Genomic DNA, 26056 nt, shown 5'->3' on the forward strand with positions numbered 1-26056 from the left:
CTAAAGATATGCAGAAGTGGATGATTCAGCCGCTCTTTGTTTTCTTCTTGTTTACTCATGTTACACATTTGCAGCTAAGAGCTGAATTGCAGTTAACTGTTTACAGTACATAGCCTGTGCAGTCCTACAATTTATTTCAATAATCCAGGTTGCCCACATAGACATGTGGCTGGAAGCACAAGAATACAGTACATTCATTACGATGCAGTTTATTTGACGATGTCATTTGCTCATGTCCCTCTCACTTAAATAGATGTATGATTCAGTGAATGTAATGGAATCATTTGCTGACGGACTAAGTAAGTCATTATGTTTCTTGAGGGATGTTTCAAGATGTCATAATGTTCCAGCTACATCACAATACCAAGGGAGCCCATCAATTATTGGCTTTTATGAAGTATAAATATTCGGACATCATAATGGCCTCGATGAAGTAGGCCTACAGGCACTTGCAGACAGAAGTGACAGGCGCGGTGGCCCATTCATTTTCAATGAAGCCAATTCTATCCAGAAAGAGAGGTTGGAGGTGCTCGGGCCCTTGGAAGCTGCTCAGCCGACGCAAGGAAATAGGATTCTGCTCTATTTTTTGAAGAGGTGCCATCTTTGTTGAGCAGGACCAGCTAACTTGCCACTCTAGCAAATCATTGTTTTCTAATCTATTTTTGGGTTATGATTTGTGTTGGATGTAAATTCTTTTCTATGCTTATGGTGTTATAGCGATTCACTTTACGCACATTGATAATGTTTGTTTATTTAGTTGCTATGGTCACCGTCGACTGTCGCCCTTGTGTGTGAAGGCACTAGCCACTTTGACTAGAGGGACAAGTGGGTAGTCAGCGAACATCCATAGCCCATAGCTCTGTGTCTGCACAGCTCTTAATAAAGATCCGATGTCATAATGCCTCATATGATGTAATCATGCTCTGACATAACAATGCTCTTTATTTTGATGTAACCTTTTACACAGGTTGTCTCATGGAGATTTAATCAAATCTCTTTTGCAAGAGAGACCTTTTGTCTCATGATGTAATAACGCTCTGACAATCACGACTACCTCTGTGCAGACGGACGCGGCGCTGATGTTCGACGCGGTGCACGTTGTGGCAGTGGCGGTGCAGCAGTCGCAGCAGATCACCGTCAGCTCGCTGCAGTGCAACCGCCACAAACCCTGGCGCTTCGGGGGGCGTTTCATCAGCCTCATCAAAGAGGTACCGTAGTGCAAAATGTTCAAGTTTCATTGACATACAGTATATGATGAATTGAGTGACTATGACTTCATGCAATCAAGCCATACTGTGTGCTGTAATAGCGTATACAACGGCAAATATACAGAGTATCTTTCATATATTCCTCCGAGTCTCTTCTATTCATTTGAATCCCATGCCCTTTGAGACAGCGCCACCTGTAAAGCACTGTGTGCACATATTATTCATTCTATTGCGCTGTAGCATTGTCAACACATACTGTACATGTTTGGCATGACGATGAATGAACACTGAGAGGAGTTAGCTAAAGCACAAACCGACTGGACCACCCAGCTACCAGCAGCATCCCTGTTTGACCCAACACACCCTGAACTCTCGGACAGGAAACCAGGGGACAGTTCCATTTAAAATCAGTCAATTCAGGTGACACACTGGGCCTTTTCTAATCACCCCCTGGGTTAATGGAGCAGATCTTCTGCTGAACACACCCCCTTTTCACCTTCAGTGGGTAATATATGCACCGTGTGAATCTATGGCTGTGTTATCCTTTTTGTGTATGTGACGACATATCTGTGAGTGTAGATGCAGGTGTGTGTGTTACTATGCAGTGCCCTCCCTAATTATTGGGACAGTGAAGCTATTTTTCTTCTTTTGGCTCTGTACTTCAACAGTTTAGATTTGAAATCAAACAATGACTATGAGGTGAACATGCTGACTGTCAGCTTTAACTTGAGGGGATTTTCATCCATATCGGGTGAACCGTTTAGAAATATCAGCACTTTACAGGGGAGAAGTCTGTTGAAACTCCTAATCCAATTTTGTTACACTCAAAAGAGGCGTGGAGAACATTACACAAGATATGTGGAATTTCACATCTTAAAGGATACTCATCACTGTGGCACAATCCTAGGCTACAGATAGGAGGGAAGTCTCTGTACTGAAAACGATGGCTAATGAAAGGAATTCATACTATAGGTGATCTGTACAACGAAGAGGTTTCAATGTCATACTCAGATTTGGTACAACAATATGATATGGGAGACAAGGGACATTTCTGGAAATATGAGTTTGAATGTTTGTTAACCGGCTATCAACAAAATCCAGGAAATAACCCAATAGCGGAGTATTTGGAATTACCCAAACTTAAATCAGAATTATTTTACTCAATATTTAGCCATCTGCAGAGTAAAGACTGTAAAAACTTTAGAACAATATGGCAAACTGACCTTAAGTGTGAAATTGAGGATGATACCTGGTAGAAGATCTTGTCCAGCTCAGGGAGAAACAAAAGGGAAGCCAAGAGGAGACTTACTCAATATAAGATTCTACATTTTATTGGACCCCAACAAGGCTTCATAAAATGGGTCTGACCAACAATGCCAAAAAGACACTGGGATATTTCAACACACAGTATGGGAATGTACATTATTGCTACCTTTCTGGAAGGATGTTTTGAAATATCTGAAGGAATGATTGTGGTTAACAACTCTAGTTTCCCTCAGAATATGCCTCCTGGGCATTAGGACAGAGTTAAGTAAAAAAGTACTTTTTGGGGGTATCTGTACTGTACTTTACTATTTATATTTTTGACAACTTTAACTTCACTACATTCCTAAAGAAAAGAATGTACTTTTTACTCCATACATTTTCCCTGACACACAAAAGTACTCGTTACATTTAAAAAGGATTTTAGGATCGCCTAAAATGACATACCCAAATCTAACTGCCTGTAGCTCAGGACCTGAAGCAAGAATATGCATATTATTGATACCATTTGAAAGGATACACTTTGAAGTTTGTGGGAATGTGAAATTAATGTAGGAGAATACAACACATTAGATCTGAAAAAAGATAATACAAACAAAAGAACATCTGTTTTTATTTTTTATTTCATCTTTAAAATGCAAATACTTTCAGATAGGAATCTAGGTGAAATTTAGATTTTGACCACCAGATGACAGCAGTGTGTGTGCAAAGTTTCAGACTGATCCAGTGAAGAATTACATTACTGCACAATATTTTGTATCAAGTCTGCCAGGAATTTGCCCAAATGTGTCGAATTGGTCAATTGATACATTTTCAAGTACATACCTACAGAGAACATACAAAAATGCTATGGTAATAAGAAAATGCAAGTTTACACACTCCCAGGAATGTCATACATGATGGATCACTAGCAGATACACTAACTTTCACACTTCCAGATGGCCGGGGGTTTTATCAAACAAAACTATGCTATGCAAATCAGAGCAAGATTACTGAATGTAAGTACATTATTTACCTTCAGAGGAGAATGTATCAAACCAGTTGCCATGATAAAAGTTTTTTGTTGTTGTGCACTCTCCTCAAACAATAGCATGATATTTTTCACTGTAATAGCCACTGTTAATTGGACACTACAGTTAGATTAACAATAATTTAAGCTTTCTGCCCATATAAGACATGTCGATGTCCCAGAAAGTTGGCTGTTATATACAACGTCATTTTTGTCACATTAGTGCACATTAGCATCAACCGGCCCGGTTTAGGGACACCCATCCTGTAAAAGTTGATTAAGAGGACAGGAAAATAGTCCAATTCACACACTTCAAGAGAACATCCCTGTTCCTCCCTACTGCCTCTGATCTGGCGGACTTACTAAACACAAATGCTCCGTTTGTAAATTATGTATGAGTGTTGGAGTGTGCCCCTGGCTATCTGTAAAATAAAATGTAAAAATTGTGCCGTCTGGTTTGATTAATATAAGGAATTTGAAATGATTTATACTTTTACTTTGATACTTAAGAATATATAAAAAAAATCATTTTAGACTTTTACTCAAGTAGTATTTTACTGGGTGACATTCAATTTTACTTGAGTCATTTTCTATTAAGGTATCTTTACATTTACTCAATTATGAGAATTGTCTACTTTTTCCACCACTGATCACTGTTGGTATGGTTACAGCAGCTAGAGTAATCCTTATAATTAGGAAGGGTTATGCCACTCCTACTTTGAAACAGTGGATAGATTCAATGTTGGAGGTAACATTGCATGAACAAATGCTTTCTAGGATCACTGGTAGAAACAACAATTCTAGAATCTGGACACATTTTAATTGTCGTGTTGTTTCTATGACTGGGAGGTGATGACTATTGCTTGTGAACTCATTTAGGTCTGTATTATAGTTTTGTTTGTTTGTAATAAATACAACTTTGAATAACAAAACAAATAAAAAATATATGTCCCCACATTTTAGAGAATCAAAGGTATTGGGACAAATTCACATGTGTGTGTTAAAGTAGTAAAAAAAATAGTGTTTAAATAATGTATTGTGTCATTTTGGAATCTGCACTTAAACCTCATAGTCATTGTTTGATTTCAAATCCAAAGTACAGAGCCAACAGAAGTAAACATTTTTACTGTCCCAATAATTACAGAGGTGTGTGTGTGTGTGTGTGTGTGTGTGTGGTGTGTGTGTGTGTGTGTGTGTGTGTGTGTGTGTGTGTGTGTGTGTGTGTGTGTGTGTGTGTGTGTGTGTGTGTGTGTGTGTGTGTGTGTGTGGTCCTATCACGCATAATAGAGACAGAGATAAGGAAGACATCTCTACCTGTCTGCATAACCATATCTCGGCGTGTGTCTATATCAAAGCCCTGTTACATCTCTCAAACGCCACTCACTAAGGTCACTAAGGTCAGCCATTCGCTTTGCAGATGAGAGCGCTTTCATTGTGTGTGCGGTGTTATTGTAGGTCATTTACAGAATGAACCATTGTACTTTCTTCCCTTCCTCCCTCCCTCCTCCCCTCCTCTCTCCCTCCTTTCCGCTCCATCTCTCATCTCTCCCCACGCTGTCTCTCTGATCTTCCAATCACTTTGAAGTGAAACTTCAAGCACCACTAACCAACTTCACAGCGTAATGACCTCTTATACCTGTCAAACAAGCCTCCTCTCTGTTGTCTGTTGTTGTGAAATGGAGACAGTGTGGAGAGAGCCAGACGGAACGGCTAGCTAATTGAAATGGAAACATTGTGGGGCTATGGTTTTGGATTGAAATACAATGAAAGAGCATGTAGGATTATGGGTAATTGAGGGATACAATTTGGACACTTTGGATTAGTTTTTTAGTTGAATTGGGTGGTGTGTGTTTGCCTGTGTGTGTGTGTGTGTGTGTGTGTGTGTGTGTGTGTGTGTGTGTGTGTGTGTGTGTGTGTGTGTGTGTGTGTGTGTGTGTGTGTGTGTGTGTGTGTGTGTGTGTGTGTGTGTGTGTGTGTGTGTGTGTGTGTGTAATGTGTCTGTGTAATGTGTCTGTGTCTGTGTCTGCGTGCGTGCGTGTGTCTCTCTCTCTATAGGCCCATTGGGATGGCTTGACTGGACGAATCCTCTTCAACAGAACCAACGGACTGAGGACAGACTTCGACCTGGACGTGATCAGTCTTAAGGAGGACGGACTGGAAAAGGTGTGTGTGTTTTCAACATTTCTTTGGATTTTCCTTTACTCTTTCCAAATACCTGTAACTTACTTTTCCATAAGGTTAAGTTGTGTTTTAAACATACCAAGATATATTTGAAAACAAAAGAAACCAAAACTCTAACCAAACTTGTGGTACATTTGGGAAAAGCTCTATGATTCAGGGCTGTAGCCAGTAGCAGTATCGGATGGGGAGGAACATTTTAAAGTCATTCTGCTGAAGTGAAACTAAAGAAGATTTCTCAGAGAAGGTTTCACAGAGAAGGTTTCACAGAGAAGGTTTCACAGAGAAGGTTTCACAGAGAAGGTTTCTCAGAGAAGGTTTCTCAGAGAAGGTTTCTCAGAGAAGGTTTCTCAGACTCTCTTTAGACCTACTAATCTCTCTGAACTAACTTTCTCCAGACCTCTTTCACAAACAGAAAGAACAGACACACGCAGGTGAGAAGAGACGACTGACTAACTACCGTGTTCATGTCTTTACCTGTTTTACGACTCATTTAGGACGATTTCCAATCTCTATGGTGAAACCATTTATCAAGATTAACTTGTATCATAATGACATTTTTACAACTAGTTTTTAATTTACACTCAAATACACTTAATGAATTATCAACTACGAGAGCTGAGAGATTCAAGGAATTGCTCAATGGTTTCACTTTTGGTCTATGTCTAGATATGGCGTTATGCAACAGTCCCTGTCTGAAGAGAACTTCCTGTGCTCTATCTGTCTGGATGTGTTCACTGAGCCAGTGACCACAACGTCTGCATGGCCTGCATCAGAAAGTACTGGGACAGTGATGACCTGTGCCAGTGTCCAATCTGTAGGAAGAAATTCGACAGGAGACCTGAGATTTGCATCAATACTTTCATTTCTGAGATGGCTACTCAGTTCCGGAAGTCAGTTCAACTGAGAGCTTGCCGCAGCCCAGACCAAAACTTTGCCGAGCTTGGGAGAGTGGCTTGTGACGTGTGCACTGGGACAAAGCTGAAGGCTCTGAAGTCATGCCTAGTCTTACTGTGAGACTCACCTGCAGCCTCATCAGATAGCCCCAGCCCTGAAGAGACATGAGCTGATTGACCCAGTAAAGAACCTGGAAGACAGGATGTGTAAGGAACATGACAAACCTCTGGACCTGTTCTGTAGGACTGTTCAGATGTATGTTTGTGTCCAGTGCAAGAAAACAGACCACAAGACTAACTACACTGTCCCTCTAGAAGAAGAGTATGGAAAAAAGAAGGCTCAGCTGGGGCAGACAGAGGCAGAAGTGCAGCAGATGATCCAGGAGCGACTGCAGAAGGTTCAGGAAATGAAACACTCAGTAGAGATCAGCAAGAGAGAAGCAGAGAGAGAGATAGCAGACAGCGTGCAGGTCTTCACTGCTCTGGTGAGCTCCATTGAGAGAAGCCAGGTTGAGCTCATTGAGGTAGTTGAGGAGAAGCAGAAAGCAACCGAGAGGCGGGCTGAAGGGCTCATTATTGATCTGGAGCAGGAAAACACTGATTTAAGTAGCTGAAGCAGCTGTCACACACTGAGGACCACCTCCACCTCCTTCAGAGCCCCCCATCCCTCTGCAGCCTTCCACCTAACAAGGACTGGTCTGAGATCAGTGTTCACCGCAGTCTGAGTGTGGAGACAATGAGGAGAGCTGTGTCTCAGCTGCAGGAGTGAAGTGAAGAAGTTGTGTGATGCTGAGCTGAAGTGGATGCAGCAGTGGTCAGTGGATGTCACTCTGGACCCTGATACAGCCCACCCTTCTCTCATCCTCTCTAAGGACAGGAAACAAGTCAGATATGGAATTAGAGAACAGAATCTCACTGACAAGCCAAAGAGGTTTTCAAAGGGTGCCAGTGTCCTGGGAAAAGATGGCTTCTCTGGGAGATTATACTATGAGGTGCAAGTCAAGGAGAAGACTAAATGGGATTTAGGAGTGGCCAAAGAGTCCATCAACAGAAAGAATGACATTTTCCTGGGTTCTGTGAATGGCTACAGGACCATATGGCTGAGGAACACAAATTTTTATGCAGCTAATGATGACCCAGCTGTCAACTTCCTCCTTAGAGAGAAGCCCCAGAAGGTGGGGGTGTTTGGGAATTATGAGGAGGGTCAGGTCTCCTTTTACGATGTGGAGGCCAGGTGTCATATCTTCTCTTTCACTGGCTGCACCTTCCCTGAGAGAATCTATCCATACTTCTGCCCCTGTCTTAATGATGGTAAAAACTCTGCCCCTCTGATCATCACTCCTGTCAATCACACAGACTGAAGTTTTTGCAACGTATTTTATTTAAAAACAAAATTATCACAACAAAATACATACACAGCACATATCATTAAATAAATGTTTCCTTTGTTTTTGACTTTTCAGCCCAAAAATAGTAAAATAAACTAAATGTAAATGGTACATATTGTTCTACTTTCCTCTATTTTGGTAGGAGTATTTTCACCACTGTATACAATACTTTGACTGTTTGCTTACCAATGTACCTTTTTGCCCTGGTTTCTTGAGTAATTACATTACTCAATTTCCTGGTTTCTCGTCATCATTATCTCTGATTGGTTCATATTGTTCAAGTATAATGACATAATTGAGAATATTTTTCTTCTAATGACCATATTGTTCTTAAGGAAAGGGGTGTTCTGTCTTCGGATGGCACAGTGCTGTGTACATAAATTACCATTAGGGATGAATGATATATCGGTGAACATATCGGAATCGGAGGATATTAGCTAAAAATGCCAACATCTGATTCCGCCGATGTCTTGTTTAACGCCGATGGGCAAAACCGATGCTGACATGCATATCTACATAACGTAGGTACATGACGTAATGACACCATGTAAAATGTTGTGCTACATGTACAACACAGCATCCCTAACCTAGCCCACAATGTCTGCTATGTGGATCAACAGTCAACAAGTCGAGCAGTCATTTGAAAGAATAAAAACGTTTCAACGAGACAACTCAAAAGGCATTAAAGCCAAGATAATGGAATTTATTGCCCTTGACAATCAACCGTACTCTGTCGTGGGTGATGTTGGCCTTCACCGACTGGTCGAGCACCGGTACACACTATCAAGTGCGCTATAGTTCAGATGTTGCCCTACACAGTAATAGTGTCACTGCTATTAGCTTCACGACATACATACTATGGAATGCCGTTTGGGTCTTTGCGTGTCAAAAAATATACGGTCAAAAGCTGTACAAAAAAGTCTGCAAACAAGCAAACACCGGACACGAACGATGAGTTTGCAATACCACGTTGGTAATAAAGCAGCATTTGTTCGACCACAATTTCTGGAGTAGCTAGCTAGCTTTAGCTTGGTACCTAGCTAGCACCAATACAACCAGCCTAAAAACAATGATCAGTAGAAACTGCAGTCATTTTCATTATTCTTGGCACTGATTTAGGAATCCTTGTGAGTAAGTATTAGCTAGGTTGCCACTTGTTGTTCGCCTATTGAAATTGTCCTTCAGTTCATGAAAATAAATAGTTAGCCAGCTACTTAACGCAGTTGCCCAAAGCTAACCTTATAAGCAGCCAGCTAGCTTCATCAGGTTAGTTGAGGCTCGACCAGACTTGGTTTTGTGTTGTGAAGCTAGCCACAATAAGGAATAAGCACAATAGTAGAATTTGCAGTTTGCCTTCAAAATAAAAGTATGTCATTGGCAGTGATGCAAATTAATTCAAATAGGTGAGTTATGCCATACTTTTATTTTGAAGGCTAACCTCAAAGTCCACTATTGCGGCTAATCCTTATTGTGGCTAGCTTCACATAGATGGGTCCGACCACCATTAATCAAATAAAAATTGTCTTATAAATTAGGGTTATTTTAGATGATGACACCTAGCTACTGAAACAGATCATGTCATTTTGCTGTTTTTGGGGAAGAACATTGTTTGCATCCATTTTTTATGACCAGCACTGTAGATGCCCAAGACAACTTTACCAGCATCATAGCATACGTAACGGTGAATCGTTGTGACATGAAATGCAAGTGATAGTGTAATCAATGTGCAATAACTAGGTCAAAAATGTATGAATGTGTTAAATTATTGTGATGTGTAGTCATATTCAGGTTCGGATTGGTCAACAAGCTTATGTGACACGTCAAATAGTGTTATTTACTGGTCATTGTTTTCTTTTTTGACACGCAAAGACCAAAACGGCGTTCCATAGCAAAGACCAAAACGACGTTCCATAGCAAAGACCAAAACAGGGTTCCATAGCAAAGACCCAAACGGGGTTCCATAGCAAAGACCCAAACGGGGTTCCATAGCAAAGACCCAAACGGGGTTCCATAGCAAAGACCAAAACGGGGTTCCATAGCAAAGACCCAAACGGGGTTCCATAGCAAAGACCAAAACGACGTTCCATAGCAAAGACCAAAACGGGGTTCCATAGCAAAGACCCAAACGGGGTTCCATAGCAAAGACCCAAATGGGGTTCCATAGCAAAGACCCAAACGGGGTTCCATAGCAAAGACCAAAACGGGGTTCCATAGCAAAGACCCAAACGGGGTTCCATAGCAAAGACCCAAACGACGTTCCATAGCAAAGACCAAAACGGCATTCCATAGCAAAGACCAAAACGGGGTTCCATAGCAAAGACCAAAACGGGGTTCCATAGCAAAGACCCAAACGGGGTTCCATAGCAAAGACCCAAACGGGGTTCCATAGCAAAGACCCAAACGGGGTTCCATAGCAAAGACCCAAACGGGGTTCCATAGCAAAGACCCAAACGGGGTTCCATAGCAAAGACCCAAACGGGGTTCCATAGCAAAGGCCAAAACGGGGTTCCATAGCAAAGACCAAAACGGGGTTCCATAGCAAAGACCCAAACGGGGTTCCATAGCAAAGACCCAAACGGGGTTCCATAGCAAAGACCAAAACGGGGTTTCATAGCAAAGACCAAAACGACGTTCCATAGCAAAGACCCAAACGGGGTTCCATAGCAAAGACCCAAACGGTGTTCCATAGCAAAGACCCAAACGGGGTTCCATAGCAAAGACCAAAACGGGGTTCCATAGCAAAGACCAAAACGGGGTTCCATAGCGAAGACCCAAGCGGCGTTCCATAGCGAAGACCAAAACGGGGTTCCATAGCAAAGACCCAAACGGGGTTCCATAGCAAAGACCAAAACGGCGTTCCATAGCAAAGACCCAAACGGGGTTCCATAGCAAAGACCCAAACGGCGTTCCATAGCAAAGACCCAAACGGCGTTCCATAGCAAAGACCCAAACGGCGTTCCATAGCAAAGACCCAAACGGGGTTCCATAGCAAAGACCCAAACGGGGTTCCATAGCAAAGACCAAAACGGGGTTCCATAGCAAAGACCCAAACGGCGTTCCATAGCAAAGACCAAAACGACGTTCCATAGCAAAGACCCAAACGGGGTTCCATAGCAAAGACCCAAACGGGGTTCCATAGCAAAGACCAAAACGGGGTTCCATAGCAAAGACCAAAACGGGGTTCCATAGCAAAGACCCAAACGGGGTTCCATAGCAAAGACCCAAACGGGGTTCCATAGCAAAGACCCAAACGGGGTTCCATAGCAAAGACCCAAACGGGGTTCCATAGCAAAGACCCAAACGGGGTTCCATAGCAAAGACCCAAACGGGGTTCCATAGCAAAGGCCAAAACGGGGTTCCATAGCAAAGACCAAAACGGGGTTCCATAGCAAAGACCCAAACGGGGTTCCATAGCAAAGACCCAAACGGGGTTCCATAGCAAAGACCAAAACGGGGTTTCATAGCAAAGACCAAAACGACGTTCCATAGCAAAGACCCAAACGGGGTTCCATAGCAAAGACCCAAACGGGGTTCCATAGCAAAGACCCAAACGGGGTTCCATAGCAAAGACCCAAACGGGGTTCCATAGCAAAGACCAAAACGGGGTTCCATAGCAAAGACCAAAACGGGGTTCCATAGCGAAGACCCAAACGGCGTTCCATAGCGAAGACCAAAACGGGGTTCCATAGCAAAGACCCAAACGGGGTTCCATAGCAAAGACCAAAACGGCGTTCCATAGCAAAGACCCAAACGGGGTTCCATAGCAAAGACCCAAACGGCGTTCCATAGCAAAGACCCAAACGGCGTTCCATAGCAAAGACCCAAACGGCGTTCCATAGCAAAGACCCAAACGGGGTTCCATAGCAAAGACCCAAACGGGGTTCCATAGCAAAGACCAAAACGGGGTTCCATAGCAAAGACCCAAACGGCGTTCCATAGCAAAGACCAAAACGACGTTCCATAGCAAAGACCCAAACGGGGTTCCATAGCAAAGACCCAAACGGCGTTCCATAGCAAAGACCCAAACGGCGTTCCATAGCAAAGACCAAAACGGGGTTCCATAGCAAAGACCCAAACGGCGTTCCATAGCAAAGACCAAAACGGGGTTCCATAGCAAAGACCCAAACGGCGTTCCATAGCAAAGACCCAAACGGGGTTCCATAGCAAAGACCCAAACGGCGTTCCATAGCAAAGACCAAAACGGGGTTCCATAGCAAAGACCCAAACGGGGTTCCATAGCAAAGACCAAATCGGGGTTCCATAGCAAAGACCCAAACGGGGTTCCATAGCAAAGACCAAAACGGCGTTCCATAGCAAAGACCAAAACGGGGGTCCATAGCAAAGACCAAAACGGGGGTCCATAGCAAAGACCAAAACGGCGTTCCATAGCAAAGACCAAAACGGCGTTCCATAGCAAAGACCAAAACGGGGTTCCATAGCAAAGACCAAAACGGGGGTCCATAGCAAAGACCAAAACGGCGTTCCATAGCAAAGACCAAAACGGGGTTCCATAGCAAAGACCCAAACGGGGTTCCATAGCAAAGACCCAAATGGGGTTCCATAGCAAAGACCCAAACGGGGTTCCATAGCAAAGACCAAAACGGGGTTCCATATAAACCCTGGTTGAGAATGAAACGACTGAACAAATGAACAAAGAAACAGCACAGCAAGTAAGTGAAAGAAATAGGTTTTGATTATGTTTTACTGGTAATGGGGACATGCGTAAATGCCAACAAAATAACCTTTTGGTCAGTGTGCGTGTGTGTGTGAGTGTGTGTGTGTGTGTGTGTGTGTGTGTGTGTGTGTGTGTGTGTGTGTGTGTGTGTGTGTGTGTGTGTGTGTGTGTGTGTGTGTGTGTGTGTGTGTGTGTGTGTGTGTGTGTGTAACCTTTATTTAACTAAGCAAGTCAGTTAAGAACATGTTCTTATTTACAATGACGGCCTACCCCAGCTAAACCCAGACGATGCTGGGCCAATTGTGTGCCACGCTATGGGACTCCCAATCATGGCCAGATGTGATACAGCCTGGATTCGAACCAGGGACTGTAGTGACGCCTCTTGCACTGAGATGCTGTGCCTTAGACCGCTGTGTCCATGTGTGTGTGTTAATTATTTAACTGTACTAGAATGCTTAAAGGCCGCTAACATTTTAAATATCGGTTATCGGTATCGGTTATCGGTATCGGGATTTTTTGGCAAGGAAAATATTGGATATCGGCACCGGCCAAAAATGTCATATCGTGCTTCACTATTTACCATTTTATCACATGAGAAATGTGTCACCCACAGATAGGAACGTGGGACCCTCCCAGTGGCCTGAACATGACGGACAACCACAAGAGCAAGACAACCAACATCACAGACTCTCTGGCTAACAAATCCCTCCGTGTCTCCACCATACTGGTAAACACACTGGCTAGGTCTCTGTATGTCTGTAGCCCTATACAGGCACACAGCAGCATCACTAAAGGGCTAGGTTTCTGTTTGTCTGTAGCCTCACAGCAGCATCACTGAAGGCTAGGTCTCTGTCTGTCTGTAGCCCCATACAGGCACATAGCAGCATCACTGAAAGGCTAGGTTTCTGTCTGTCTGTAGCCTCACAGCAGCATCACTGAAGGGCTAGGTCTCTGTATGTCTGTAGCCTCACAGCAGCATCACTGAAGGGCTAGGTCTCTGTATGTCTGTAGCCTCACAGCAGCATCACTGAAGGGCTAGGTCTCTGTATGTCTGTAGCCTCACAGCAGCATCACTGAAGGGCTAGGTCTCTGTCTCCATCACTGAAGTCATAACGACTGACAGCACAGATTTAACCCTTCGGTACTATAAAGGATAGGACTTCATAGTCTAACATACACTACTAGACCAGACATGGATGGAGTATGATGGTTTTTTTCTCTCTTTTCTCATCATTCCCTTTCTCGTTCCTTTTTTGACACTCTTTGTTGTCGTCTTTCTCTGCTCTCTCTTCTCGATATTTCCACTCTTACCTTTCTCCACCTCTCTCTCCCCTGTCTCCCCCTCCCTTATTTAATGTTGCCAAATATTTGAACGATTACTTCATTGGCAAAGTGGGAAAACTTAGACAGGAAATTCCAACAATGAACAGTGAGCCATCGTACTCATACATTAAAGAACAAATAATGAAAGAAAAGCATTGCAAGTTAGAATTTTGTAAAGTCAGTGTGGGAGAGGCGGAAAAATTGTTATCGATCAATAATGACAAACATCCTGGCATTGACAACTTAGATGGAAAGCTACTGAGGATGGTAGCTGACTCTATAGCCACTCCTATCTCTCATATCTTTAATCTGAGCCTCGAGAAAAGTCTTTGTCCTCAGGCCTGGAGGGAAGCCAAAGTCATTCCGCCACCCAAGAGTGGTAAAGCAGCCTATACTGGTTCTAACAGCAGACCAATCAGCTTGCTGCCAGCACTTAACAAACTGTTGTAGAAAATGGTGTTTGACCAAATATAATGCTATTTCTCTGTAAACAAATTAACAACAGACTTTCAGCATGCTTATAGAGAAGGGCACTCAACATGTACTGCACTGACACAAATGACTGATGATTGGTTGAAAGAAATTGCTAATAACACGATTGTGGGTGCTGTACTGTTAGATTTCAGTGCAGCCTTTGATATTAATGACCATAACCTGTCGTTGAGAACACGTATGTGTTATGCCTTTTCAACTTCTGCCATATTGTGGATTCATATCTATCTATCTAATAGAACTCAGAGGGTTTTCTTTAATAGAAGCTTCTCTCTAATGTCAAACATGTGAGGTGTACCGCAGGGCAGCTCTCCAGGTAAAAATCTGTCATGGGGAGAGGTCTGTCAGTAATAAAGAGATGCTCTGCTTTTTTGACACAACACTCCAAAAAGCAAGTCCTGCAGACTCTAGTTTAGTCTCATCTTGATTATTGCCCAGTCGTGTGGTCGAGTGCTGCAAGGACAGACCGAGTTAAGTTGCATTTGACCTAGAACAGAGCGGCACATCTTGCTCTTTATTGTAATCAGAGGACTAATATAAATACTAGGCATGTCTAAGAGTTGATGAGAGATTGACTGCATCACTTCTTATTTTTCTAAGAAACATTAATGTGTTGAAAATCCCAAATTGTTTGCATAGTGAACTTACACACAACTCTGAGACACACACTTACCCCACCAGACATGCCACCAGGGGTCTTTTCACAGTCCCCAAATTCAGAACAAATGCAGGAAAGCGTACAGTTCCATCTCATATTGCTCAAATGAACAACAAACCTGGTTTCAAAAAACAGATAAAGCAACATCTCATGGCACAACGCCTCTCCCCTATTTGACCTAGATAGTTTGTGTGTATGTATTGATATGTAGGCTCGTGTGCCTTTTAAATGTATGTAGTTAGTAGACCTTGAGCTGTTCTTGTCTATTGATGTTCAGTATTACAGTGGCAAGAAAAAGTATGTGAACCCTTTGGAATTACTTGGATTTCTGTATCAATTTGGCATAAAATTTGATCCGACCTTCATAAGAGTCACAAAAATAGACAAACACAGTGTGCTTTAACTAATAACACACAAATTATTGTATGTTTCTTGTCTATATTGAATACATAATTTAAACATTCACAGTGTAGCTTGGGAAAAGTATGTGAACCATTAGGCTAATGACTTCTACAAAAGTTAATTGGAGTCAGGAGTCAGCTAACCTGGAGTCCAATCAATGAGACAAGATTGGAGATGTTGGTTAGAGCTGCCCTGCCCCATAAAAAACACTTCATAAAATGTGAGTTTGCTATTCACAAGAAGCATTGCCTGATGTGAACCATGCCTCGAACAAAAGAGATCTCAGAAGACCTAAGATTAAGAATTGTGTCCTTGCATAAATTCTGGAAAAGATTACAAAACTATCTCTAAAAGTCAGTCCATGGTAAGACAAATTGTCTATAAATGGAGAAATTTCAGCACTGTTGCTACTCTTCCTAAGAGTGGCCGTCTTCCATAGATGCGCTGAATGCACAGAATGCTCAATGAGGTTAATTAAGAAGAATCCTAGAGTGTCAGCTAAAGACTTCTAAAATCTCTGTTGACGAGTCTACAATACGTAAAACACTAAACAAGAATGGCGTTCATGGGAGGACATCATGGAAGAAGCCACTGCTGTCCAAAAAAACATTGCTGGACGTCTGAAGTTCGCAAAAGAGCACCTGGATGTGCCACAGTGCTAATGGTAAAATATTCTGTGGACAGATGAAACTGAAGTTGTGTTGTTTAGAAGGAACACACAACACTGTGTGTGGAGAAAAAAAGTCACAGCCCACCAACCTCAAAACCTCATCTCAACTGTCAACTACGTTCGAGGGAGCATCATGGTTTGGGGCTGCTTTGATGTCTCAGGGCCTGGACAGCTTGCTATCATTGACAGAAAAATGAATTCCCAAGTTTATCAAGACATTTTGCAGGAGAATGTAAGGCTGCCAATTGAAGCTCAACAGAAGTTAGGTGATGCAACAGAACATAATTCCAAAACCCAGAAGTAAATCAATAAAAGAATGGCTTGAAAATACGTCTTCTGGAGTCCTGACCTCAAGCCGATTGAGATGCTGTGTCATGACCTCTAAAGAGCAGTTCACACCAGACATCCCAAGAACATTGTGGAACTGAAACAATTTTGTAAAGAGAAACGATCCCAAATTCCTCCTGACAGTTGTGCAGGTCTGATCCGCAATTACAGAAAACGTTTGGGTGACGTTATTGCTGCCAAAGGAGGGTCAACCTGTTATTAAATCCAAGGGCCCACATACTTTTCCCAACCTGCACTGTGAATGATTACATGGTGTGTTCAGTAAAGACATGAAAAGGTATAATTGTTTGTGTGTTATTAGTTTAAGTTTGTCTATTGTCGTGACTTAGATGAAGATCAGATAACATTTAATGACAAATTTTGGCAGAAATTCAGGTAATTCTAAAGGGTTCACATACGTTTTCTTCCCACTGTATGTCATGTTTCATGTTTTGTGTGGATCCCAGGAAGAGAAGCTGCTGCTTCCTCAACAGCTACTGGAGATCCTAGTAAAATGCCAACAAATACCAAACTACCTTTGTCTTTTGCCCCTTCTCTGCCTCTTTCTCCTTTCTTCTTCTCCTTCCATCTCCTCCCCCCTCCCCCATTTTTCCTTAACAGGTGGAGCCCTACGTGATGTTCAAGAAGTCAGACAAGCCGCTGTACGGCAACGACCGCTTTGAAGGCTACTGCATCGACCTTCTCCGCGAGCTCTCAGCGATCCTGGGCTTCCGCTATGAGGTGAGTGGCTTCCCATGTGTCTCAGTTGGCGTAGCATGGTGCTTGTAACACCAGGGTTCTGGGATCAATCACGATGGTATGAAAATGAATGTGTGTACTACAAGTTTCTACTAAATGACATATATTGTTAATATTAATATAAATAGTTGTTGCAGTAGTCATTCTTATTCTCATTAATAGGTGCGCCTGGTGGAGGACGGGAAGTACGGGGCGCTGGAGGAGAGCACGGGCCAGTGGAACGGCATGGTCAGGGAGCTCATGGACCATGTGAGTAGGGGGAGGAGAAGTGGACTGTTGTCATGGTTACCATAGTGGTTCTTGGTGGGTTGCCATGTTGACGAGGTTACGGTTGGTTGGATCATGGATACAATGGAGCTTCATGGCCTTCAGATAGATTCAGAGGTTATGTCTGTAATGGAGTTTGTGGTCTTCAGATAGGTTCAAAGGTTATGTCTATAATGTAGCTTCATGGTTGACCCTGAGGACCTGCATATTTGTGCTACAAATGGAGCCGAAATTGAGCTTGTTTCTCAATATAAGTACCTGGGTTGGATTGATGACAAGTTGTCCTTCATAACATAAATCAAATCTAACTAAGATGCTAAGATCCAAGATTGTTTTTATATATTGAAATAAATCATGCCTCAGTATTGAAAATAGGAGAAAGATTGTTCAAATAACATTACTCCCTGTATTGGATTTTGGTGATATTGTTTACCTGCTGTTTTGAAACCCTAGGACACAGTCTACCATTCCACAGTATGTTTTATCACAGCAGACAATGTTGGGACTCATCATTGTAGTCTGTATAAAATGTGGGATGGACCTCTCTGTCTGTAAGAAGAGAGCTGCATTCTCTTTCATTTATTTCCAAAGCAATCTGACAGAATCTCCCTCCATATGTAACGTCATTAATTAAGTTAAGAGGCATAAGTTATCTAAATCCGTTCTCAGAAATGGATAACACTAGAGATCCCTGCAGTCTCCACAGATTTGGGAAAATCTGCATTTAGTTTTTTTGCCCCTAATTTGTGGAACAATCTGCCGAGTTCACTGCAGTTAGATGTGCTGGTCACTCAGGCAGTTTAATTACTGATTGACGACTTTTATGTAGTTGAATGTGATTGCATTTATTAAATATGTTTATTTTGGTTGATTGTGTTCTGAATTATATTGTTTTAAAACACATATATGTGTATGTTTTATTTAGAGGTCGACCGATTATGATCTTTCAACGCTGACACCGATGACGATTCTTGGAGGACCAAAAAAAGCTGATACCGGCTAATCGGACGGCTTTTATACTTGTAATAATGACAATTACAACAATACTGAATGGACACTTTTACTTTAACTTAACATAATACAGAAATAAAAATCAATTTAGTCTCAAATAAATAATGAAACATGTTCAATTTGGTTTAAATAATGCCAAAAACACAGTGCTGGAGAAGAAAGTAAAAGTTCAATATGTGCCATTTAAAAAGCTAATGTTTAAGTTCCTTGCTCAGAACATGAGAACATATGAAAGCTGGTGGTTCCTTTTAACATGAGTCTTCAATATTCCCAGTTATTAAGAAGTTTTAGGTTGTAGTTATTATAGGAATTATAGTACTATTTCTCTCTATAATATTTGGATGTCATATACCTTTGACTATTGGATGTTCTTATAGGCACTATAGTATTGCCAGTCTAATCTGGGGAGTTGATAGGCTTGAAGTCATAAACAGCGCTGTGCTTCAAGCATTGCGACGAGCTGCTGACAAATGCAGGAAGGTGCTGCTTGAATGACTGCTTAAGAGCCTGCTGCGGCCTACCACCACTCAGTCAGACTGCTCTATCAAATATCAAATCATAGACTTAATTATAATATAATAAACACACAGAAATACCTTAATATGGTCAAATCCGGAAAGTATCATTTCAAAACAAATGTTTATCCTTTCAGTGAAATACGGAACCGTTCCGTATTTTATCGAATGGGTGGCATCCATAAGGCAAAATATTGCTGTTACATTGCACAACTGTCAATATTGTGTCATAATTATGTAAAATTCTGGCAAATTAATTATGGTCTTTGTTAGGAAGAAATGGTCTTCACACAGTTTGCAACGAGCCAGGAGGCCCAAACTGCTGCATATACCCTGAGTCTGCTTGCACAGAACGCAAGAAAAGTGACACAATTTCCTTAGTTAATATTGCCTGCTAGCATGAATTTCTTTTAACTAAATAAGCAGGTTTAAAAATATATACTTGTGTATTGATTTTAAGAAAGGCTTTGATGTTTATGGTTAGGTACATTGGTGCAACGACATTTCACGAATGCGCTTGTTAAATCATCACCCGTTTGGCGAAGTAGGCTTTGATTTGATGATAAATTAACAGGCACCGCATTGATTGATTATTTGCAATGCAGGACAAGCTAGTTAAACTAGTAATATCATCAACCAGGTGTAGTTACCTAGTGATTATCTTAAGATTGATTGTTTTTAGTTTAATGCTAGCTAGCAACTTACCTTGGCTCCTTGCTGCACCTGTGTAACAGGTGGTCTCCCTGCCACACAGTCTCCTCATGGAGTGCAATGTTATTGGCCATAATCGGCATCCAAAAATGCAGATTACCGATTATTATGAAAACTTGAAATCGCCCGTGCCGATTAATCGGTCGACCTCTAGTTTCATTATTCTGTTTTTATTGTAATGTATACAGGGCTCTCTTGTAAAATAGATTTTTAATCTCTGTGTGACTTCCTGTTTAAATAAAAGTAAAAATAAATAAATGGTCTTCAGATGGGTTCAGAGGTTATATCTACAGTATAATGGGGTCTGTCTTGGGTGGTGCACAAATTATAATAGGGACGCTTTTCAGTTCTTTGACTTCCCAGTTCCCACTAACTACATTACACCTTTCTTTAGCAAGGTAAGTTGTATTTGGTTCAAATGTGGTGAACCAGGCTGGCCCCAGACCTGTTTGATGTATTGTCCTATGGCCAGGGTCACGTCAAACATGTTGTCAAGATGGCACAAACAGATCTGGGACCAGGCTATCTTCCCCATCTCTCTTCGCAGAAAGCAGACCTAGCAGTGGCTCCGTTGGCCATCACCTACGTGAGGGAGAAGGTCATCGACTTCTCCAAGCCCTTCATGACCCTGGGGATAAGTATCCTCTACCGCAAGCCCAACGGAACCAACCCGGGCGTCTTCTCCTTCCTCAACCCCCTCTCACCCGATATCTGGATGTATATTCTGCTGGCTTACTTGGGTGTCAGTTGTGTGCTGTTTGTCATAGCCAGGTAACATGCCATCCCCTCGCTTTCACAAACCAGACAGTGGCTTTTCTCTGCAACTCATGATACTAGAACCAGAATGTGGAGTTATTCTACCTCTAAAATGTAAACTCTATTCCTTAAAGGAAAGTGTTTACAGTGAAGTGGGACAGTCTGCCAGACTGTGTATATGCCCTTAAGCTCATGTAAAGATATCTTATGTAAAGTACTGTGGACATGCCCTGGCTCCAGACTGAGGAAAATATGAAACAATCAGTGTGAGGCCTTGTGTGACCTTTGGTTATATATTGGTGTGCTCAGTGTTAGGCATTGAATACAGTATGTTTATTTAGCTATTATAAGTGTAGTGGTATCTTAGTAGGCAAAACTGGTTGCAATGACATAATTATGAAGTAATATTGTATGCTGGTTGTAAAATGATGTTTTTAAGACACCCTTTTCACAACCAGAAAAATACGTATTTAGATGGTTGTAATCTGGTTATCTGGATCCAGAAAACCAGTTCACACACAGAATATGATGTTACAAATGCTGACCGCTGGGTAGTAGAATTCCCCTGACCGAAGCATTGCTGCGTAATCCTATGTAGAAAAGTGTTAACTAACCCCAGAACTCTGGGGTGCCAGCTGTTATGTGTTCTTTGGTTTGACCCCAAGAGTTTTGTGGTTAACGCACTTATTCCAAATGTTACTGGCATTATGATCAGCTGAGAGGAAGGCAACTGTCACCTAAGTTGGTTCAGAATATGCACTTATTTTATTGCAATATTTTTCGAACGTATGTTGGGTAAGTTTCTCTATATTTTCAATGTAGCCTTTCCATGGTCCTACGTTTACACAGTGAAATGAACCCAGATATAGCTGCAAGCATGTTTGTGTGTTTCTGCATGATGTGTGTTTGACATTGTGCTTATTATAACACATCCACTACCTTGAACTGTGTGCCAACATAATGGAAATGGTTCGGTGAACCACGCTGCTCTCCTGGTGAATAACCTTGCCCGAAACGTGAAGACATGGCCTTAGGAGGCTTTAGCTCAGCAGGCTAAAACAGTGCAATGGCGATTGCCACTACACCATTGTGTTCATTATCAGATAACTCGTTCTATGTCTTCCATAGGGGTGTTGATGTGTAATAGCTCAAAGCCTGCTATATGCTATTTTCCCCCAGGCGTCAACTTGCTGAGCTGAGCTCTCTCATAATTGAAGTATTGACCAGTCAACAAACATATTGATTGGTTGAGTCCCTTTATGTCAAGGATATTGTTTTCTTTAATCCCCTACAAATAGATCTCTAACGAGTTAAAAGCTAATTGGACTTAAAGGAAGAATTTTCCTACGTTCTACAACATTGTAGTTTTATTCAGTTCCTAACGAAATGTAGTTCTTTAAATGCTCTTCCTTTATTGAGAAAGAAACGCAGTTGAAATTCCCTCAGACAGTGTTCACAACCACAGAACACCTATGTATTGAGTCACGAAAAATATCTCAGAGAGCTCGGACAATGCATGGGCCACCATACACAATAAGGTCCCTGTCTTTGCATGTACATATGGAGTTGTTCCTCATTCTGGCTAACACACTAGATAAGCACAAATCACAGTGTTAGGCTCTTTCCTTCACACACACACACACACGCATGCACTCAAACACATTCTCTCACACACACATATACACACATGCAAAGACACACACACACACCTACACACACCTCTCCTCAGATGCCCTGAGACAAGAAGGGAAACAGATCTATAAAACCGGCTAGAGTGATTGAGTCCAGCAGACAGCTAATAGGAGGGTGCCTGATGAGTTTTTGTGGCTGTGGAGAGGAGGAGAGGAGGATGAGAGGAGAGGAGGATAAGAGGAGAGAAGGATGAGGAGAGGGAGGAGAGGAGGATGAGAGGAGAGGAGGATAAGAGGAGAGAAGGATGAGGAGAGGAGAGGAGGAGAGGAGGATGAGAGGAGAGGAGGATGAGAGGAGAGAAGGATGAGAGGAGAGGAGGATAAGAGGAGAGAAGGATGAGGAGAGGAGAGGGAGGAGAGGAGGATGAGAGGATAGGAGAGAAGGATGAGAGGAGAAGGAGGAGAGGAGGATGAGAGGTGAGGAGGAGAGAAAGATGAAAGGAGAGAAGGATGAGGAGAGGAGAGGGAGGAGAGGAGGATGAGAGGTGAGGAGGAGAGAAAGATGAAAGGAGAGAAGGATGAGGAGAGGAGAGGGAGGAGAGGAGGATGAGAGGATAGGAGAGAAGGATGAGAGGAGAGGAGAAGGAGGAGAGGAGGATGAGAGGATAGGAGAGAAGGATGAGAGGAGAAGGAGGAGAGGAGGATGAGAGGTGAGGAGGAGAGAAAGATGAAAGGAGAGAAGGATGAGAGGAGGAGTCCTTTTGTTATTCTGTGTGGGACTCTGCATGTCCCCTGTCTGCGCTCTGTCTGTGTGTCTGTGTGTGTGCCATCTGTGTTTGTGTGTATGCCATCTGTGTGTGTGCATGTACGCGTACGTGAGTGTGTATGTGTGTGTGTGAGTGTGTATGTGTGAGTGTGCATGTGTGCGCAGGGTGACACTTCTCTACTGCGGGAATCAGTGTGCAGAACACAACCCAGAGGAATACAGGAGTTGAACGCACAGCAAAACCTCTCTCACACACACACACACACACACACACACACACAATGCGTTTCACACTGTCACACAATGTCACAAACCACATGATGCCACAGGGGACATTGAGCGGTGGTGCACGGTCGCCAGCGGTTACAAGGAGACGGAGCTCATTGACATTCTGGCCTGTCAGGCGGTCGGATGGGGCTGGCAGGAAGTTTAATGGCCCACAATTCATCATGTTTGTGGAATAAACGTCCCTTTATTACAGAGAACCATAAACACTAAGCAAAGTCATACTGATGAAATGTGGTTACAGTTTACAGCGGGATGTAGAGGTAAACACAAAGGTTGGTAAATGCACAATAACGCTAACTTTATTTTATAAATGACAATGTGTGTAAAACAGCGTTTACCCTCTGCTATATCCCTGGTGCTATTCATGTGAGAAGTATACACTGAGTGTACAAAACATTAAGAATACCTTCATAACATTGATTTGCTCCTGCTTTGGTCCTCAGAACAGCTTCAATTCGTCAGAGAATGGACTCTACAAGGTGTTGAAAGCGTTCCACAGGGATGCTGGCCCATGTTGACTCTAATACTTCCCACAGTTGTGTCAAGTTGGCTGGATGTCGTTTGAGTGGTGGACCATTCTTGATAAACACAGAAAACTGTTGAGCGTGAAAAACCCAGCAGTTTTGCAATTCTTGACACTCAAACCGGTGCGCCTGGCACCTAATACCATATCCCATTCAAAAGCACTTACACTCCCGTTCAGAAGTTTGGAGTGACTTAGTAATGACCTGATTTTTGAAAGAAAAGCACATTTTTCATCCATTAAAATAACATCAAATGAATCAGGAATACAGTGTAGACATGTTAATGTTGTAAATGACTATTGTAGCTGGAAACAGATTATTTTTTATGGAATATCTACATAGGCGTACAGAGGATTCCTGTGTTCCAATGGCACTGTTGTTAGCTAATCCAAGTTTATCATTTTAAAAGGCTAATTTATCATTAGAAAACCCTTTTGCAATTATGTTAGCACTGCTGAAAACTGTTGTTCTGATTAAAGAAGCAATAAAACTGGCCTTTATTAGACTCGTTGGGTATCTGGAGCATCAGCATTTGTGGGTTCGATTACAGGATCAAAATGGCCAAAAACAAAGATCTTTCTTCTGAAACTTGTCAATCTATTCTTGTTCTAGGAAATTAAGGCTAATCCATGCAAGAAATTGCTAAGAAACTGAAGATTCAAAGTGTGTAGAGTACTTTTAGGTGTCAGGGAAAATGTATGGAGTAAAAAGTACAGAATTTTCTTTAGGAATGTAGTGAAGTAACAGTTATCAAAAATAGAAATTGTGAAGTACAAATACCCACAAAAAACTACTTAAGTAGTACTTTAAAGTATTTTTACTTAAGTACTTCACATCACTGCATATTGGATGTTGTATAGGTGATCAGACATGCCAATATTAGGCAACTCCTCTAGCACAAACGTAATCAGGTCCTGATGCCTAATGCTAACCCAATCCCACTCTCAGGTCCTGATGCCTAATGCTAACCCAATCCCACTCTCAGGTCCTCATGCCTAATGCTAACCCAATCCCACTCTCAGGTCCTGATGCCTAATGCTAACACAATCCCACTCTAAGGTCCTGATGCTTAATGCTAACCCAATCCCACCCTCAGGTCCTCATGCCTAATGCTAACCCAATCCCACTCTCAGGTCCTAATGCCTAATGCTAACCCAATCCCACTCTCAGGTCCTGATGCCTAATGCTAACCCAATCCCACTCTCAGGTCCTGATGCCTAATGCTAACCCAATCCCACTCTCAGGTCCTGATGCCTAATGCTAACCCAATCCCACCCTCAGGTCCTCATGCCTAATGCTAACCCAATCCCACTCGCAGGTCCTGATGCCTAATGCTAACCCAATCCCACTCTCAGGTCCTCATGCCTAATGCTAACCCAATCCCAATCTCAGGTCCTGATGCCTAATGCTAACCCAATCCCAATCTCAGGTCCTCATGCCTAATGCTAATCCAATCCCACTCTCAGGTCCTAATGCCTAATACCAACCCAATCCCACTCTCAGGTCCTGATGCCTAATGCTAACCCAACCCCACTCTCAGGTCCTGATGCCTAATGCTAACCCAATCCCACTCTCAGGTCCTGATGCCTAATGCTAACCCAATCCCACTCTCAGGTCCTGATGCCTAATGCTAACCCAATCACACACACAGGTCCTGATGCCTAATGCTAACCCAATCCCAATCTCAGGTCCTGATGCCTAATGCTAATCCAATCCCACTCTCAGGTCCTAATGCCTAATACCAACCCAATCCCACTCTCAGGTCCTGATGCCTAATGCTAACCCAATCCCACTCTCAGGTCCTCATGCCTAATGCTAACCCAACCCCACTCGCAGGTCCTGATGCCTAAAGCTAACCCAATTCCACTCTCAGGTCCTGATGCCTAATGCTAACCCAATCCCACTCTAAGGTCCTGATGCTTAATGCTAACCCAATCACACACACAGGTCCTGATGCCTATATTGCTAACCAAATCACACTCTCGGATCCTGATGCCTAATGCTAACCCAATCACACACACAGGTCCTGATGCCTAATGCTAACCCAATCCCACTCTCAGGTTCTGATGCCTAATGCTAATCCAATCACACTCTCAGGTCCTGATGCCTAATACTAACCAAATCACACTCTCAGGTTCTGATGCCCAATGCTAATCCAATCACACTGCTAATTTGATGCCACTCTCACGTAATAAGCTTTTACTGCAGTGGGCTAAATCAGGGTCACAGAGTGTTTCTTGGTAGACTTAAACAAATCTAATTTGAACCAAAAGTATACACCTCACAAAGATGGTTATGGGCTTAAACAAAGAATATACATATACCATGGCAGATATAGA

The 26056-nt window shown here is 42.5% G+C and overlaps 1 protein-coding gene and 1 pseudogene across 1 annotated transcript in view; both read left to right on the top strand.

The window, feature by feature from the left end:
* The window catches only part of LOC135505654 (glutamate receptor ionotropic, kainate 2-like), a 149770-nt gene that overhangs the window by 83577 nt on the left and 40137 nt on the right, over positions 1–26056 (top strand). The window contains exons 9-14 of the mRNA XM_064924702.1: positions 1065–1208; positions 5536–5643; positions 13231–13344; positions 17111–17230; positions 17411–17497; positions 20300–20523. Coding sequence (XP_064780774.1) covers positions 1065–1208; positions 5536–5643; positions 13231–13344; positions 17111–17230; positions 17411–17497; positions 20300–20523 — 797 coding nt within the window. The remainder of the gene's footprint in view (positions 1–1064; positions 1209–5535; positions 5644–13230; positions 13345–17110; positions 17231–17410; positions 17498–20299; positions 20524–26056) is intronic.
* On the top strand, positions 6338–7948 carry LOC135505500 (E3 ubiquitin-protein ligase TRIM39-like; annotated as a pseudogene).

This window comes from Oncorhynchus masou, chromosome 19, assembly GCF_036934945.1.
Source record: "Oncorhynchus masou masou isolate Uvic2021 chromosome 19, UVic_Omas_1.1, whole genome shotgun sequence".
Taxonomy (NCBI): domain Eukaryota; kingdom Metazoa; phylum Chordata; class Actinopteri; order Salmoniformes; family Salmonidae; genus Oncorhynchus; species Oncorhynchus masou.